General features: G+C 47.7%; 2 protein-coding genes across 2 annotated transcripts in view; one reads left to right on the forward strand and one right to left on the reverse strand.

Annotated features, from left to right (window-relative positions):
- The window catches only part of LOC143774327 (A.superbus venom factor 1-like), a 247,395-nt gene that overhangs the window by 227,958 nt on the left and 2,371 nt on the right, over positions 1 to 17,066 (reverse strand). The gene's annotated exons all lie outside the window — the stretch shown is intronic.
- LOC143774329 (uncharacterized) overlaps positions 1 to 17,066 on the forward strand; it is a 26,948-nt gene continuing 9,882 nt past the window's right edge. Inside the window, exons 1-16 of the mRNA XM_077261798.1 lie at positions 1 to 76; positions 252 to 290; positions 1,327 to 1,368; positions 1,752 to 1,799; positions 2,337 to 2,420; positions 3,821 to 3,889; positions 4,431 to 4,481; positions 4,846 to 4,893; positions 6,706 to 6,789; positions 7,615 to 7,692; positions 8,549 to 8,626; positions 10,511 to 10,585; positions 11,312 to 11,362; positions 11,543 to 11,614; positions 11,867 to 11,902; positions 12,178 to 12,234. Of these exons, the coding sequence (XP_077117913.1) occupies positions 265 to 290; positions 1,327 to 1,368; positions 1,752 to 1,799; positions 2,337 to 2,420; positions 3,821 to 3,889; positions 4,431 to 4,481; positions 4,846 to 4,893; positions 6,706 to 6,789; positions 7,615 to 7,692; positions 8,549 to 8,626; positions 10,511 to 10,585; positions 11,312 to 11,362; positions 11,543 to 11,614; positions 11,867 to 11,902; positions 12,178 to 12,234 (899 nt within the window). The 5' untranslated portion in view covers positions 1 to 76; positions 252 to 264. The remainder of the gene's footprint in view (positions 77 to 251; positions 291 to 1,326; positions 1,369 to 1,751; positions 1,800 to 2,336; positions 2,421 to 3,820; positions 3,890 to 4,430; positions 4,482 to 4,845; positions 4,894 to 6,705; positions 6,790 to 7,614; positions 7,693 to 8,548; positions 8,627 to 10,510; positions 10,586 to 11,311; positions 11,363 to 11,542; positions 11,615 to 11,866; positions 11,903 to 12,177; positions 12,235 to 17,066) is intronic.

Raw genomic sequence — 17,066 nt, forward strand, 5'->3', positions numbered from 1 at the left:
AGGAGGCGGAGGAGGAGGAGGCGGAAGAGGAGGCAGAGGAGGAGGAAGAGGAGGCGGAGGAACATCTGATTGGAATGTATGTATCTGATATAACTGCGATTATTCATTCTCCCATATTCTCCCTGTAATAATACAAAGATATGTCTGCACTGATTATACTAAGACTTAATAGTATGATTTCTCTTCCTATCATTTTGGTAAATGTGTATATGTAATATTATTCAAATTTTTATTATTTTTTTCTTTAACAGATTGATACACAAAATGGAGGATGCAAAGCGAGTATTGGGGTATTTATCTTATTCCATCTTCCTACCACATTCATATAGGAGTGGTATGTGTACCAATAAGGGGAGGCCTCCATAATGATGGCATCACCGCTCTCACTCATGGGCATTTATATTTCCACATGAGATAAAATTGCTTTCAGAAATAGAGAATTTAGGCCATGGTGAATTCTTCGTACTGTTGCTCATCCCTTTCCCCCATAAGATAACAATGAGGTCATGAACAAAATATGGTGCAGCCAAAAATTTCCCCGCACTCTTCACCGACCCAATGTTGACTTGGAGCCGCAGATTGAAGGATAATCATACCGTGCAGTACAATCTATGTGACCGTGGAGCTATATAGATTCTGGAGGTGATGTCCACGCTGGTATCGGAGACACAAGTTATATAGATAACATTTCTTTAGTCTTTATATTAGCCAAGGTGCTAAAGGGGCGGTCCAAAATACAAAGGGATTTTCATTCTAAATCAAAATCTATTTAACGCCAAAATCTAAACTATTTTCTAATATACTTTAATTTTAAACACCCGATCCTTTGTTTGAAAATCCCAGTGCATGCTGTGATACTCAAATGTAGTGTCATAAGAGGGGAGAAGCTGCGGTCACTGCCCCAGCCGCTGCCCTCTCTCTGAAACGAAGCGTCAGCAGTGACCTTTGTTTCGGCAACTGGGCTAGTCCCTGTGAAATGTGTCCTGTACGATATGCACTAAGACAGTGCGCTTTCTTACTGACACAGATTAGTAATAATGAACTAGTAACAGAGCAGAGCGTACTGTCAGTTTGCCTTATAAGATAAATACCCGACTTGCAGAGACAAGTGCCAACCCCCACAAGTTACTTCAATTGAAGAGTTGAAGAGGCGGCTCTGGTCTCTGCACGCTGGGAATTCATCATACAATGCGCACTGACAGTGCACTCTGCTCTGTTGCCGGCGAGAGAGCACACTGCATTTATGAACATCACGGCAGATAACTTTATAAATAGAATTCCTAAGTGTCATTTCTTCTAACCAGAATTGTATTGTTTTCATTTCAGGCACTTTGAAAAGATCGCACTGCCCAATGAAGAGTCACTGCCGTAAGTAATTGGTGTAATCATGGTCCACAACGTTCAGTGTTTGTAGTCACTGTGAGACACAGATGTGATCAGAGGTGTAACTTCAACTATTTGAGCCCCAATACAAAATATGTAACAGGACCCCTCAACTACCATAAAGCATCTGTGATAGTGATGAGTATATATGTGGCAGATGAGGGGGTCCCGATGTATCTGCTCGCTCTACACCCCCTATAGCGATATGGAGATGTTCATCTCGGAAACCATAAAACTAATTTTTTCCTAATTCCTGTGAATGCTACCATTTGTCATTTCATTTATTAACGAGACACACTATATAGATGATATTTTCTGTACGTTTCTTAAGTTTCTCACTGTTTCTAACCAAAGCTACATTTCTATAGGCCATTAAGACCAATAACAACTGCCTGGGCGAGCACGGAAACCATCAAGTAAGTTATTAGAACCCATCGGTTCCCATTACACAATTACTGCCCCACACCCTGCACTTGTCTGTCTGGGGTCAATATACGCCAGAAAGGAGGTAATGAAGAGAATGACATGAAAGGGACAATACATGGAAAATGGCCGCTGAATTGCCCGTTTGCCTCTTTAGCATCATTCTGAAGTAATGAGCAAGTGGCAGGTGGACACTAAGGAGGCCATTTATTTCTGTTCTCTGCCCAAGTGCCACCATTTAATTACCTAAGGAGCGCCCCTACTGGAGCTGTGCAGAACTGTGCGCTCCCCTGTAAAATTCTGAATTCATCAGTAAACTCTCCCGTTCATGAATGGTGGATTTATCGGCACTAGGGAGGGTTAATTGCTTCCATCACAGTCTATTTCTTACCAGGTCTTTCCAAAATCATAGTAAAAACACTGCAGTTTTACATGGATTATGGAAAACCATTGCATAAAATGCACCATGATCGCAATATGCGGACCCCTGTATCCCTCACTTATAAAGGGCTATGTCATGTGTTCAATAGTGAGGAAGAGAAAGGAGCAGAGGACGGATATGATCCAGTGACCGAGATGAGAGAGGAGGACACCAGGGAGGAGAACACCGGACTGTAAGTAGAGAGACAGTGACATGTACAGATATTATAGGGCGTCCACCACCGTAGATGTTTGATAGTAACTGATGAATGACTTGTTATGGTACAGACTGAAGAAGGTTCAGGCCGGGCTTCAGAGGAGGTCACACATGGCAGACATGGAGGCCTCCAGTAGACCCCTAGCTGCAATGGCAACCAATCGGCTCCCTACGATCACCTTGTGTGGGGGGGCCGATGGCCATACAAAGTGACAGCTGCTGTGTTAAAGCCCCTTTAGAAAGCTGCTGTCATGCTTCACAGCAGCATATAAGGGGTTAAACTAATGCGATCAACACTAGCTCCAATTACATCAGTTACTGCTGGGTGGCGGCTGTATAACAGAGACATCACTGATGCTGCTGGGAGCAGACTCAGCTCTTGAGCCCGCTTCATACAGAGATAGTGCACCCTCATTTAAGGAGTTAACCATCATTCAGCATATCCGACACCAGTCTTCATATAACCCTTTGTCCTCTGGATGTCAAAATAGATTATATGTGTGTAAGAGGAAGCAATGGTGCCCCTGAAGAGCCCTCATGATGTGGCATTAGTGAGGATAGACTGCCATCTGCTGGCTGGATGACACCAGGCGGAACCAGCTGACAACCAAAGAGTTGCAGGAAGAGTCAGTTCTTTTGTGGGACCTGGTCAGATGCCTTGCATGACAGAGTTCCTGGATATAAAAGTCTTGCGATCCAAATCAAAGAAGGCTTTGGCCAAGAGAGGGCAAGTTGTAGACGTACACAAGAGAAGATGCTGCAGCCAGAGAGACAGGCACCAGCAGGAAGCGTGTGCTAGCAGAGTGCAGGCTGCTTGCGGACAGGACCCAGACAATACCAAATAAGATCCAGAGCCCAGACTATGCCGGTCAAGACCCGAGCATCCGATCCATGCCTGTCCAAATTCAGAGTCCAGACCTCACTGGTCAAGGCTTGAATTACAGACCTGCGCTGGTCAAGATACCCAACCCTGATGAAACCAGTGAAGATCCAGAGCCCAGAACCCTTCTCCCCAGATCCAGGATACAGCCGTCATTGGTCAAGCACCCAAAACCCCTGAGTAGACTTTGCCCGGAAGAGTACGCCTGCTGTTACAGAAGGACAACATGAGTGAACAAGGCGATAACTTCCAGTCCCTGAGGGATTTTTTCTGCTGTTCTAATTTTCTAATTGTACTTTGAAGCCCTTATATGTTCTGCATTGTATAATCTACTTGTAATGACCCTGTTTATACTGTTTATTAACTACTGCAAGTTTCCGCCATAGCGAGTGAAATAAAAAGTTAACCGGCTGTTCCTGCATCATGTCTATCTGCGAGCTGCATCCGGTTACCTGCTTTACATACGATTTATATGACTTATTTTATGTGTCCAACAGTGAGGAAGAGGAGAGTGAGGATGAACCTGAGAACAACAGTATGGAGACTGACACCTGGAGTATGAATAGGTTAGTGGAGAGTGCGAGACCACAGACAAAGTCTTACTTCCTTTTTGATGACGCTTCGTTTGAAAATCCAACTGCATGCTGGGATACTCAAACAAAGCGACATCAGGGGGCTGGGGTCACTGCCCCAGACTCTACACTCTCCCTGAAGTGTAGCGTAGCCAGTGACCTTCGTTTCGGCGGCTGGGCTAGGCCCTGCACCATGTGCGCTGTACGATATCCAGAAACACAGTGTGCTTTCTCGCCAGCTCAGATCAGTAATAATGAGACGGTAACACAGCAGAGCGCACTGTCAGTTCACCTTGTAAGATGAATACCGGGGATGTAGATATAAGAGCTGGCCCCCACAAGTTATATCAATTGCATAGGTAGCACTGGTCTATGCACACTTGAAATCTGTCTTACAATGCGCACTGACAGTGCGCTCTGCTCTGTTGTCCATGAGAGAGCGCACTGCCTTGGTGCACATCACGCCAGATAACTTTATCCGTAGGCTTCCTGTGTATCAATTCTTCTTACCTGAACTGTATTTTTTTTATTTCAGATGTTTTGGATCAAATGAAACCATCGCATCGTCCAGGATGGAGTCACAGCCGTAAGTAATTGGTGTAATCATGATCCATGAAGTTCAATATTTGTAGTCCTCAGTTACTTATGTCTCACTGTGAGACACAGATGTGATCAGAAGTGTAACTTCAACTATTTGGGCCCCATCTCAAAATATGTAATAGGACCCCTCAATTACCATAACCCATATGTAATAGTGATGAGTATATATGTGGCAAATGAGGGGGTCCCGATACAACTGCTCACTCTACACCCCCTATACCTATTTTTTTCCTAATTCCTCCATATCGTTATTCCTCTGAATGCTACTATTTGTCATTGCATTTATGAACAAGGAGGTGCACTATATCGATGATATCTCACTGATTCTAACCAAAGCTACATTTCTATAGGCCAATAAGACCAAAAAGAGCGGCCTGGGCGAGCACGGAAACCATCAAGTAAGTTATTAGATCTTTCATTGCTGTGTTTGCATTACTGGACCCCATAGGCAAGAACTGGGGAAATCCCGGAGAAAATGAATATATATGTATTAATCTGTGTGAGAAAAAACTTTAAAAGGATTTCTATCACTTTTTCTGTTCAGAAAGGAGGCAGCTAAATATCAAGTTCCAAGGCTTAATCCATTGCTCATTTATTGCCCCTCTGTGTCGTAACCCATTGGTTGCCATTACACAATTACTGCCCCGCGCCCTGCACTTGTCTGTCTGAGGGGGTCATTATATGTCAGAAAGGAGGTAATGAAGAGAATGACACGTGGAGTGCCCGCTAGGGCCGTGGGGTACTCGGGCCGGGTCCGGCGGCACTTAAAGGGGTGCTCACAGTGGCAGTGACCCGGTCCGTGGCCCTGGGCATCCAATAAAAAATGTGAAAAAGATGATAAAGTTTATGGAATTAAATGTTCGTGACGCCACCTGTGGTACTCGGCAATAAAGATGTTAGCCGACGCTGCAGTCAGATCCTCTGGGGTGATGCAGCAGAGTTGGCACAGCTCTCTACAGGTAGTGCTAACCCCAGGGCAGGTATAGTATTTAAGTGAAGAGGAGATGGTGGTTGGTATGCCAGGCAGGTGTTGTAGAAATAATACCAAGACACAGTAAGGTGCAGTTTCCACTTTTGCTCACAGTTCTCCAGTCCACAAACGCCAGTCGGAGGCTGTTTTTTCCGGGTGAGTGGTCCAGCAATCTCCCAGGTAGTTTGGGGTGCACCTTTCCAGGACTCCTTTCAGATGCCTTTCTCTGGCGGTCTCCCTACACTGGCTTTCACGTCTCCTGCCCAGTGTCTTTCCTCACAGCATCCCAAGCCAGCAGCCGCGGACCTTGTCAGGTGACCTCATGTGAGTCCCCTGGCTCCTATATGGCTGCCTTTTTGGCGAAGTGTGGGTGGATGTGGCTGTGACTATTGCAAAGCCACAGCCTCCGGTTTCTTAGCTGAACTTAGAGTCTCTGATTAAATTGGGGACGGTCCCCTAACTGCGACCTGGTCCATCCACTTCTGGATACGGGACCCATGGGTTGCTCCTGCACTGTCCGTGCCCCTAGGACCCCTTCTGTCCTCCTGGGAGCTTCCTTCTTTCTATCTGTCTCTGTTCCTTCTTTAGTTCCGTTCTGCAATATCTTTCTCTTTTGGTCTGCTCAGGACCAACTGCTGTAACACGTCTGCTCTGTTCTCTTTCTGCCTGCAGACTCTCTGCCTACTAGACTGTCCTCTCTCACTAGTTAGCTCCTCCCCTTTTCCTACCTTCCCCCACCCACTCCCTAATACCCTTTCCTATCCAGCCTGAGATGAGACCTTCCTCTCTTAGGGTACGTCCAGGAGCCCCAACTGAACTGGTGTGTGTTGGGTGCAAGTGTTAGAGTCCTGGGTGGTTCCGCCTCCTTTCCTGAGAGTGGGATACCACACCTCTGGGTGAGATGCAGCATCTCTGTGGTGACTGGACCCTCAGAGGCACCACACATGAAAGGGAAAATAAATGGAAAATGCCGCTGAAATCAGTGTCTCCTAAGTGCCCGTTGATATTGAAGATGCAATGTTCCGGGGATGGGATGGGACATCTACTGAAAATGTGCAGAACTGTACACGGTGCGTTGTTTTTTTTTGCGGTTTTCTGAATTCATTTATAAAAACACTACAAAAAACAACCATGATTGTATTGTATGAACCCACTTATATACTTCATATGAAGGAGCGATCACAAGAGTTGTCATTTATGTGAGCGCTACTGCAAATAGTCTGTGTCTTGTGTCCAGTAGTGAGGAAGAGGAGGGAGAAGTGGACATGAATTTGATAACACCAGACATAAGCGAGGAAGATGGCGGCAGTGAGAGCACCGAACTGTAAGTAGAGAGATAGTGACATGTACAGATATTATAGGGCGTCCACCATCGTAGATGTTTGATAGTAACTGATGAATGAATGACTTGTAATGGTACAGACTGAAGAAGGTTCAGGCCGGGCTTCGTGGGAGATCACACATGGCAGACACAGTACATAGATAGTACAATATTATATACTTATAGTTATGGCACTTCCGATCACTTGGTATAAAACCCGGCTGCACATACATAATGATAACTGATGGAGGAGCCAAAAACAAAAGACCAGTGACGTCAGATCCTTTATTGCTGAGCAGTTCAGTATCGTCCATAAAGTTATTCTCCATTTCTATCCCTCCATTCTATCAAATTGCTTGCAAGGCTTGTGACATCAGTGAGGGGCCTAGAGCTAATTAGGACCTTTGCAGGTCCCCTTCAGCTTCCTCTCCTGCACTGATCAGTGTCGGGCAGCTCTCTTCCTGCACATGCCTCTCGCTCCTCCCCCACCTCTCAGGCCTACTTGATTTCTAGCCCCATTGCAGTCTCTATGTCTGACACGGCTGTAGGTCTGCCCCTGCAAAGGGTCGATGAATGTCATCTCGTGAGAAAGGGGATAAGGAAGAGAGGGTCAGAAATGGAGCAATAATTGATTGAAGATCATGATACTATTGGAGATGAAATGTTCTGGGTATGGGATGGGACCCCTACTGAAAATGTGCATAACTGTACACGGTTTTTTGTTATGTTTTCTGAATGAACCCACTCAAATACTTCATATGAAATAGTGATTACAAGAATTGTCATTTATGTGAGCGCTACTGCATATAGTCTGTGTCTTGTTTCCAGTAGTGAGGGAGAAGTGGTCATGAACGTAATAACACCAGACGTAAGCGAGGAAGATGGCGGCAGTGAGAGCACCGGACTGTAAGTAGAGAGATAGTGACATGTACAGATATTATAGGTCGTCCACCATCGTAGATGTTTGATAGTAACTGATGACTTGTTATGGTACAGACTGAAGAAGGTTCAGGCCGGGCTTCATAAGAGGTCACACATGGCAGACACAATACATACATAGTACAATATTATATACTTATAGTTATGGCACTTCCGATCGCTTGGTATAAAACCCTGCTGCACATACATAATGATAACTGATGGAGGAGCCAAAAACAAAAGACCAGTGACGTCAGATCCTTTATTCCTGAGCAGTTCATTATCGTCCATAAAGTTGTTCTCCATTTCTATCCCTCCATTCTGTCAAATAGCTTGCAGGCATGTGACATCAGGGAGGGGCCTAGAGCTAATTAGGACCTTTGCAGGTCCCCTTCAGCTTCCTCTCCTGCACTGATCAGTGTCGGGCAGCTCTCTTCCTGCACATGCCTCTCGCTCCTCCCCCACCTCTCAGGCCTACTTGATTTCTAGCCCCATTGCAGTCTCTGTGTCTGACACGGCTGTAGTTCTGCCTCTGCAAAGGGTCAATGAATGTCAACTCGTGATAAAGGGGATAATGAACAGAGGGTCAGAAATGGAGCAATAAATGATTGAAGATCATGATACTATTGAAGACGCAATGTTCCGGGGATGGGACATCAACTGAAAATGTACAGAACTGTACACCTTTTTTTGCTATGTTTTCTGAATTAATTTATAAAAACAGAGCAAAAAACGACCATGATTGTATTGTATGAACCCACTTAAATACTCCATATGAAGGAGCGATTACAAGAATTGTCATTTATGTGAGCGCTACTGCAAATAGTCTGTGTTTTATGTCCAGTAGTGAGGGAGAAGTGGTTGAGAATGCAATAACACCAGACATAAGTGAGGAAGATGGCGGAAGTGAGAGCACCGAACTGTAAGTAGATATCATAGATTGTATGGCATTGTAGATGTTTTATTAGTAGATGGGGAATGACTTGTTATCACTTTGTAGAGACAGCGGAGGATATAAAGCATGGCCGTACATATCCCTGGGTATCAGAGAATGATTGGGGGTAATGATTTAGGGGCCCCATTCCCCAGGGTTGTAAACACAATTTTCTGAGGCCCCGGTCTTGCCTGAGCAGTGCTACCTCTACATTGTGGCCAAGGGGCATTGAGGACAATTGAAATGATGGCCATTGTGACCAATAAAGATAGAGGTGCTGGTAGGCGGTGCAGCGTAATGGAGGTTTTCCAGCTGCTACCATGAAACCTAATTGGCAGACCATGTGAGAAACCGATGAGCGGGGGGTCTATGTCAGCTTCATCACCTACACTGACCAGTGTTGGGCAGGGAGAGGGAGACTCGTGTCTCTTACTGCACAGTTCTCTCTCTCTCACTACTCGGTTTCTCTGACCCTGTAGCAGTCGTACAGTGACATGTTACAGTCCTGCCCCTCTAAATGTGTCAGTGAATGTCATTTGTAAAGGAGATAATGGAGAAAAGGTCAGAAAAGGTCCAATCGCCGCAGAAGACAGAGCCTCCTAAGTGCCACTTGCCCCATTAGTGCCCTCCTGGATGTTTGTGGGGTTGATGTCACATTTTTATTGTCAGGTGACATCAAGCCCACGGCTTATTAATGGAGAAGCGTCTATAAGACACCTATCCATTACTAATCCTATAGTTGTATTGTAAATAAAGACACGGCCAAAATAAAGTCCTTTATTAGAAGTAAAACAAAACACAGTTTTCCCTTTTTATTTAAAAATAACAAACACAGTTATACTCACCTAACGCCTATTCCACCGAAGCCCTCGTTCTCCTGTAATAAAACTAAAATAAAAAAACAACATTATACCTCACCTGTCGGTTGTTCTGTCCCACACCGTAATCCATGTCTGGGGGATTAATGTTATGTGTCCAGTAGCGAGGAAGAGGAGGGAGGAGTGGAAACGGAGGATGTAATACTAAGTATAACGGAAAAAGATGGCGGCAGAGAGAACACAGCATGGGGAAACACCAGATTTTGTTCTGTATATGTTCGGTTATTTTCGAGCGATTAAATCGGCTAATATTGCAGGTTCGGAGATCGTGAGCCAAATCGAACATTGAAATATTCACTCATCTCTACTTGTTATCACTGGGTAGAGATGGAGGAACATATAAAACATGGCTGCACATATACCCGGCTGTAGTTCTGCCTCTGTAAAGGGGTCAATGACTGTCAGGTGGGGAGAAATAGTGTAATGAACAGAGTTCACAGAAGGATCAATAAATGGAATATGGTGACAGAAATCAGCGCCTCCTACGTGCCCCTGTTTGGCCCTTTAGTGTCCTCGCACAGGAGAGCATTACAGGGAATCTGTTAGTAGGATCAACCTTCCTAAGCCGTCCATATGGGCAAAATGGCACCTTGATGTCTGACAGCAGCAAAACTCGGATGAGTGTTGCAACACAATGCTCAAAAATGGCCGACGGCTCTCCCGACCCGAGCGTGACAGCATGTATTTCTATGTTTCTGTTACACTTGAGTTCTGAGAGCGGCCGGCCAGTCTGAGCATTGGTGACCCTTGTGCGAGTTATACAGCCGTCTGACTCTTCCCTAAGACATCTGATCGCAGATATCAAGGTATCATTTATTCAGCTTCCTATGACCTGCATGTCCTTATAGACGGCCCAGGAGGGTAGATCCTTCTGACAGATTCCCTTTAAGAAACCGAGAATGAATGACAAGTGGGCAGTAAGGAGGCAATGATTTTTGTGCCAGTTTGGCAATTATTCCCCCTTTTAATTATGCCATTGATGTTGTGTGTCCAGTAGTGAGGAAGAGGAGGGAGGAGCGGACGTGGATGGCACAGAGCTAGAGAAGAGCGAGGAGGACCCCACCAGACTGTAAGTAGCGAGACAGTGACATATACAGATATTATAGGCTGTATATGACGTAGATGTGTATTAGTAACTGATGAATGACTCTTTATCACTGGGCAGAGAATGAGGAGGACACACAGCATGCACATACCGGGCTTTCAGGGACCTATTGGGGGCTACTGACTTGGGGGTCCCCTACACCAGGGTTATAGTAGGTACAAATGTCCGAGCCCCTGGTCTTGTCTGAGCAGTAACGCCGCTCCAATGTACCATGGGACACTGGAAACAGCTCTGCTGGTGGCCACTGTGGCTACCAAAGTTGAAGGTAGAGGGGACGGTGGCCGGTGCGGGGGAGGGAGGCAATATAGTTATAATGATGTATTCAATCACTTGGTATACAACATGGCTGCATAAACTGCACATAATGAGGACTGATGTCAAAAGAGTGCAAAAATATGAGATCATTTATATTAAGCTCTGGAGGCAGATTCTCGGGGAGATCTATGTTTGGCCCATAGATCTTAACAGCTCATTTACATATTAAGAAAATAATAGATTTATCTTCAATAAGATATCGGATCCCAGACATCAAGGTGTCATTTTATCCAGCTTCCTATGACCTACATGCCCATACAGACGGCTCAGGAGGGTGGATCCTACTGACAGATTCCCTTTAAGTCGTTGAATTTATTTAGGAGACACACGATATAGATGACCTCTGTTTGTAACGAAAACTACATTTTATTATAGGCCAAAATTGCGTGAAGTAAAAACAGCGTGGGCCAACACAGAGCCGATCCCGTAAGTAATGAGAGCAATCATGGCGGCATTTACTCTAATGAGACCTTGGACTTGGGAAAGTTGACATCATTCAGGGACATAAGGCCCGGACATTACAGAGCACGATATCGCTGTATATAGCCTCAGAATGATATTGGGAACTGTCTGTATCTCAATTTGTTTATTTGGATTTTTTTTTAGACCCAAACGTAAATGGTGGATACCGAAGTGCTTCAGGAAAAGCAGCAAGAACAAAGTCAGGAACATGAACCTGTAAGTACTTTAGCTTCTTATGTCCTAATCACTGTCTTCTAGATGACGAAGCATTTAATGGTCCGTCCTGGTAATTACAGACAGTGACCTGTATACAACGAGCTAATCAGTAATGACATCTACCTATATCATGTGGAGATTACACGTGTCCTCCATTCTGGTTATTGTCAGTGTCCGGACCGGACCAGGATTTGTTCCTTATTATTATTTTACATTTATTTGTGATTATTTCTTCTATTTCTCCATCAACAGAAATGACAGTGATGAAACAGCGCAGCGTCCATCAAAGTAAGGAAAAGCTCCCCCCATTGTTGTATGTGACGTGTTGTTACACTGAGGCTGATAATATCAGGGGCAGATACACGTTGTGTCTTCCCTTCATACCGTAATACGATAGTGTATATTTCTAATGGCAGAAACCAATCTTTCACTGTCTATCTATACGTCCCATAGTGAGAGGAAAGCATTTCCCTCTTCAGTTCCCGACCTCTGCACTCACTAACCCTCCCGTCCGTTCTTCTCTATACTGAACACTGTTTCGCCATTTCTTGGCTTCCTCTTAGGCTCCTCAGAGTATTTCTATGTTGCTGTACCATCAAAACCGGCAGAATAAAAAAAACGTAAGTCTGATTTTCATTGAACAATTTTAACATTTAAGTATCATCGTAAGTTTTCAGTAATTATCAGGGTGGTGACAAATGAATTTAATCCTTATGAAAACACCCGCTATTCTAGACTGATGGAGGTGGGTAGGTGGGTGTATAGGAGGGGAGGTAGGAGGAGGACGTCACCGTCAGGATCTGATCTCACTTCATGGCTTCATCCCCACATCTAGCAGACATTATTTGTCACTAAGTGGCAGGATTGCTCCCGATCACTGATAGATCTCGGCCGGTGTCAGGACTTCTCAGGGCTTTTTTCACCTCTTTCTTCATGTGCTGAACACTTTTTTCTTTATCATTTCTCATTATTAAACAGAATTTATGGACATCTATGGATGATGTCTTTGCCTGTGTGGATTGGATGGGTTGTTACCGACATCTGGGGAGAATTTCTTGTCAATAGCACCTTTAGAAATAGATTTATTTAGAAAATTGGTGACGTTTTCAATATTTAAAAGTCAGAAATTGGGACAATTCTTACAAAGGATGAAGATATCCTGAAATTGCTTAGATATTGGGGGAAATCACAGAACCATCAAATGTCACAGAAGTACAAGGTGTTCAGTGCTCAGAGACATGGCCGAGGTGAGGAGGCTGAGCCCGACCACCACTGAGCAAGATACAGAAGTACAAGGTGCTCAGTGCTCAGAGACATGGCCGAGGTGAGGAGGCTGAGCCCGACCACCACTGAGCAAGACACAGAAGTGCAAGGTGTTCAGTGCTCAGAGACATGGCCGAGGTGAGGAGGCTAAGCCCGACCACCACTAAGCAAGACACAGAAGTGCAAGGTGTTCAGTGCTCAGAAACACGGCCGAGGTGAGGAGGCTGAGCCCGACCACCACTGAGCAAGACACAGAAGTGCAAGGTGTTCAGTGCTCAGAGACAAGGCCGAGATGAGGAGGCTGAGCCCGACCACCACTGAGCAAGACACAGAAGTGCAAGGTGTTCAGTGCTCAGAGACACGACTGAGGTGAGGAGGCTGAGCCCGACCACCACTGAGCAAGATACAGAAGTACAAGGTGCTCAGTGCTCAGAGACACGGCCGAGGTGAGGAGGCTGAGCCCGACCACCACTGAGCAAGACACAGAAGTACAAGGTGCTCAGTGCTCAGAGACACGACTGAGGTGAGGAGGCTGAGCCCGACCACCACTGAGCAAGATACAGAAGTACAAGGTGCTCAGTGCTCAGAGACACGGCCGAGGTGAGGAGGCTGAGCCCGACCACCACTGAGCAAGATACAGAAGTGCAAGGTGTTCAGTGCTCAGAGACACGACTGAGGTGAGGAGGCTGAGCCCGACCACCACTGAGCAAGATACAGAAGTACAAGGTGTTCAGTGCTCAGAGACATGGCCGAGGTGAGGAGGCTAAGCCCGACCACCACTAAGCAAGACACAGAAGTGCAAGGTGTTCAGTGCTCAGAAACACGGCCGAGGTGAGGAGGCTGAGCCCGACCACCACTGAACAAGACACAGAAGTACAAGGTGTTCAGTGCTCAGAGACATGGCCGAGGTGAGGAGGCTAAGCCCGACCACCACTAAGCAAGATACAGAAGTACAAGGTGTTCAGTGCTCAGAAACACGGCCGAGGTGAGGAGGCTGAGCCCGACCACCACTAAGCAAGACACAGAAGTACAAGGTGCTCAGTGCTCAGAAACACGGCCGAGGTGAGGAGGCTGAGCCCGACCACCACTAAGCAAGATACAGAAGTACAAGGTGCTCAGTGCTCAGAGACACGACTGAGGTGAGGAGGCTGAGCCCGACCACCACTGAGCAAGATACAGAAGTACAAGGTGTTCAGTGCTCAGAGACATGGCCGAGGTGAGGAGGCCGAGCCCGACCACCACTGAGCAAGATACAGAAGTACAAGGTGCTCAGTGCTCAGAGACATGGCCGAGGTGAGGAGGCTGAGCCCGACCACCACTGAGCAAGACACAGAAGTACAAGGTGCTCAGTGCTCAGAGACATGGCCGAGGTGAGGAGGCTGAGCCCGACCACCACTGAGCAAGATACAGAAGTACAAGGTGCTCAGTGCTCAGAGACACGACTGAGGTGAGGAGGCTGAGCCCGACCACCACTGAGCAAGATACAGAAGTACAAGGTGCTCAGTGCTCAGAGACATGGCCGAGGTGAGGAGGCTGAGCCCGACCACCACTGAGCAAGATACAGAAGTACAAGGTGCTCAGTGCTCAGAGACACGACTGAGGTGAGGAGGCTGAGCCCGACCACCACTGAGCAAGATACAGAAGTACAAGGTGCTCAGTGCTCAGAGACACGACTGAGGTGAGGAGGCTGAGCCCGACCACCACTGAGCAAGATACAGAAGTACAAGGTGCTCAGTGCTCAGAGACACGACTGAGGTGAGGAGGCTGAGCCCGACCACCACTAAGCAAGACACAGAAGTACAAGGTGCTCAGTGCTCAGAGACACGACTGAGGTGAGGAGGCTGAGCCCGACCACCACTGAGCAAGACACAGAAGTGCAAGGTGTTCAGTGCTCAGAAACACGGCCGAGGTGAGGAGGCTGAGCCCGACCACCACTAAGCAAGACACAGAAGTACAAGGTGCTCAGTGCTCAGAGACACGACTGAGGTGAGGAGGCTGAGCCCGACCACCACTGAGCAAGATACAGAAGTACAAGGTGCTCAGTGCTCAGAGACACGACTGAGGTGAGGAGGCTGAGCCCGACCACCACTGAGCAAGATACAGAAGTACAAGGTGTTCAGTGCTCAGAGACATGGCCGAGGTGAGGAGGCCGAGCCCGACCACCACTGAGCAAGATACAGAAGTACAAGGTGCTCAGTGCTCAGAGACATGGCCGAGGTGAGGAGGCTGAGCCCGACCACCACTGAGCAAGACACAGAAGTACAAGGTGCTCAGTGCTCAGAGACATGGCCGAGGTGAGGAGGCTGAGCCCGACCACCACTGAGCAAGATACAGAAGTACAAGGTGCTCAGTGCTCAGAGACACGACTGAGGTGAGGAGGCTGAGCCCGACCACCACTGAGCAAGATACAGAAGTACAAGGTGCTCAGTGCTCAGAGACATGGCCGAGGTGAGGAGGCTGAGCCCGACCACCACTGAGCAAGATACAGAAGTACAAGGTGCTCAGTGCTCAGAGACACGACTGAGGTGAGGAGGCTGAGCCCGACCACCACTGAGCAAGATACAGAAGTACAAGGTGCTCAGTGCTCAGAGACACGACTGAGGTGAGGAGGCTGAGCCCGACCACCACTGAGCAAGATACAGAAGTACAAGGTGCTCAGTGCTCAGAGACATGGCCGAGGTGAGGAGGCCGAGCCCGACCACCACTGAGCAAGATACAGAAGTACAAGGTGCTCAGTGCTCAGAGACACGACTGAGGTGAGGAGGCTGAGCCCGACCACCACTGAGCAAGATACAGAAGTACAAGGTGCTCAGTGCTCAGAGACATGGCCGAGGTGAGGAGGCCGAGCCCGACCACCACTGAGCAAGATACAGAAGTACAAGGTGCTCAGTGCTCAGAGACATGGCCGAGGTGAGGAGGCTGAGCCCGACCACCACTGAGCAAGATACAGAAGTACAAGGTGTTCAGTGCTCAGAGACATGGCCGAGGTGAGGAGGCTGAGCCCGACCACCACTGAGCAAGACAGAGAAGTGCAAGGTGTTCAGTGCTCAGAGACACGGCCGAGGTGAGGAGGCTGAGCCCGACCACCACTGAGCAAGACACAGAAGTGCAAGGTGTTCAGTGCTCAGAGACACGGCCGAGGTGAGGAGGCTGAGCCCGACCACCACTGAGCAAGACACAGAAGTGCAAGGTGTTCAGTGCTCAGAGACACGGCCGAGGTGAGGAGGCTGAGCCCGACCACCACTGAGCAAGACACAGAAGTACAAGGTGTTCAGTGCTCAGAGACATGGCTGAGGTGAGGAGGCTGAGCCCGACCACCACTGAGCAAGACACAGAAGTGCAAGGTGTTCAGTGCTCAGAGACACGGCCGAGGTAAGGAGGCTGAGCCCGACCACCACTGAGCAAGACACAGAAGTGCAAGGTGTTCAGTGCTCAGAGACATGGCCGAGGTGAGGAGGCTGAGCCCGACCACCACTGAGCAAGACACAGAAGTACAAGGTGTTCAGTGCTCAGAGACATGGCCGAGGTGAGGAGGCTGAGCCCGACCACCACTGAGCAAGATACAGAAGTACAAGGTGTTCAGTGCTCAGAGACATGGCCGAGGTGAGGAGGCTGAGCCCGACCACCACTGAGCAAGATACAGAAGTACAAGGTGTTCAGTGCTCAGAGACATGGCCGAGGTGAGGAGGCTGAGCCCGACCACCACTGAGCAAGATACAGAAGTACAAGGTGTTCAGTGCTCAGAGACATGGCCGAGGTGAGGAGGCTGAGCCCGACCACCACTGAGCAAGATACAGAAGTACAAGGTGCTCAGTGCTCAGAGACACGACTGAGGTGAGGAGGCTGAGCCCGACCACCACTGAGCAAGATACAGAAGTACAAGGTGTTCAGTGCTCAGAGACACGGCCGAGGTGAGGAGGTTGAGCCCGACCACCACTGAGCAAGATACAGAAGTACAAGGTGCTCAGTGCTCAGAGACATGGCCGAGGTGAGGAGGCCGAGCCCGACCACCACTGAGCAAGATACAGAAGTACAAGGTGTTCAGTGCTCAGAGACACGGCCGAGGTGAGGACGCCGAGCCCGACCACCACTGAGCAAGATACAGAAGTACAAGGTGTTCAGTGCTCAGAGACATGGCCGAGGTGAGGAGGCCGAGCCCGACCACCACTGAGCAAGATACAGAAGTACA

This window comes from Ranitomeya variabilis, chromosome 5, assembly GCF_051348905.1.
Source record: "Ranitomeya variabilis isolate aRanVar5 chromosome 5, aRanVar5.hap1, whole genome shotgun sequence".
Lineage (NCBI taxonomy): Eukaryota > Metazoa > Chordata > Amphibia > Anura > Dendrobatidae > Ranitomeya > Ranitomeya variabilis.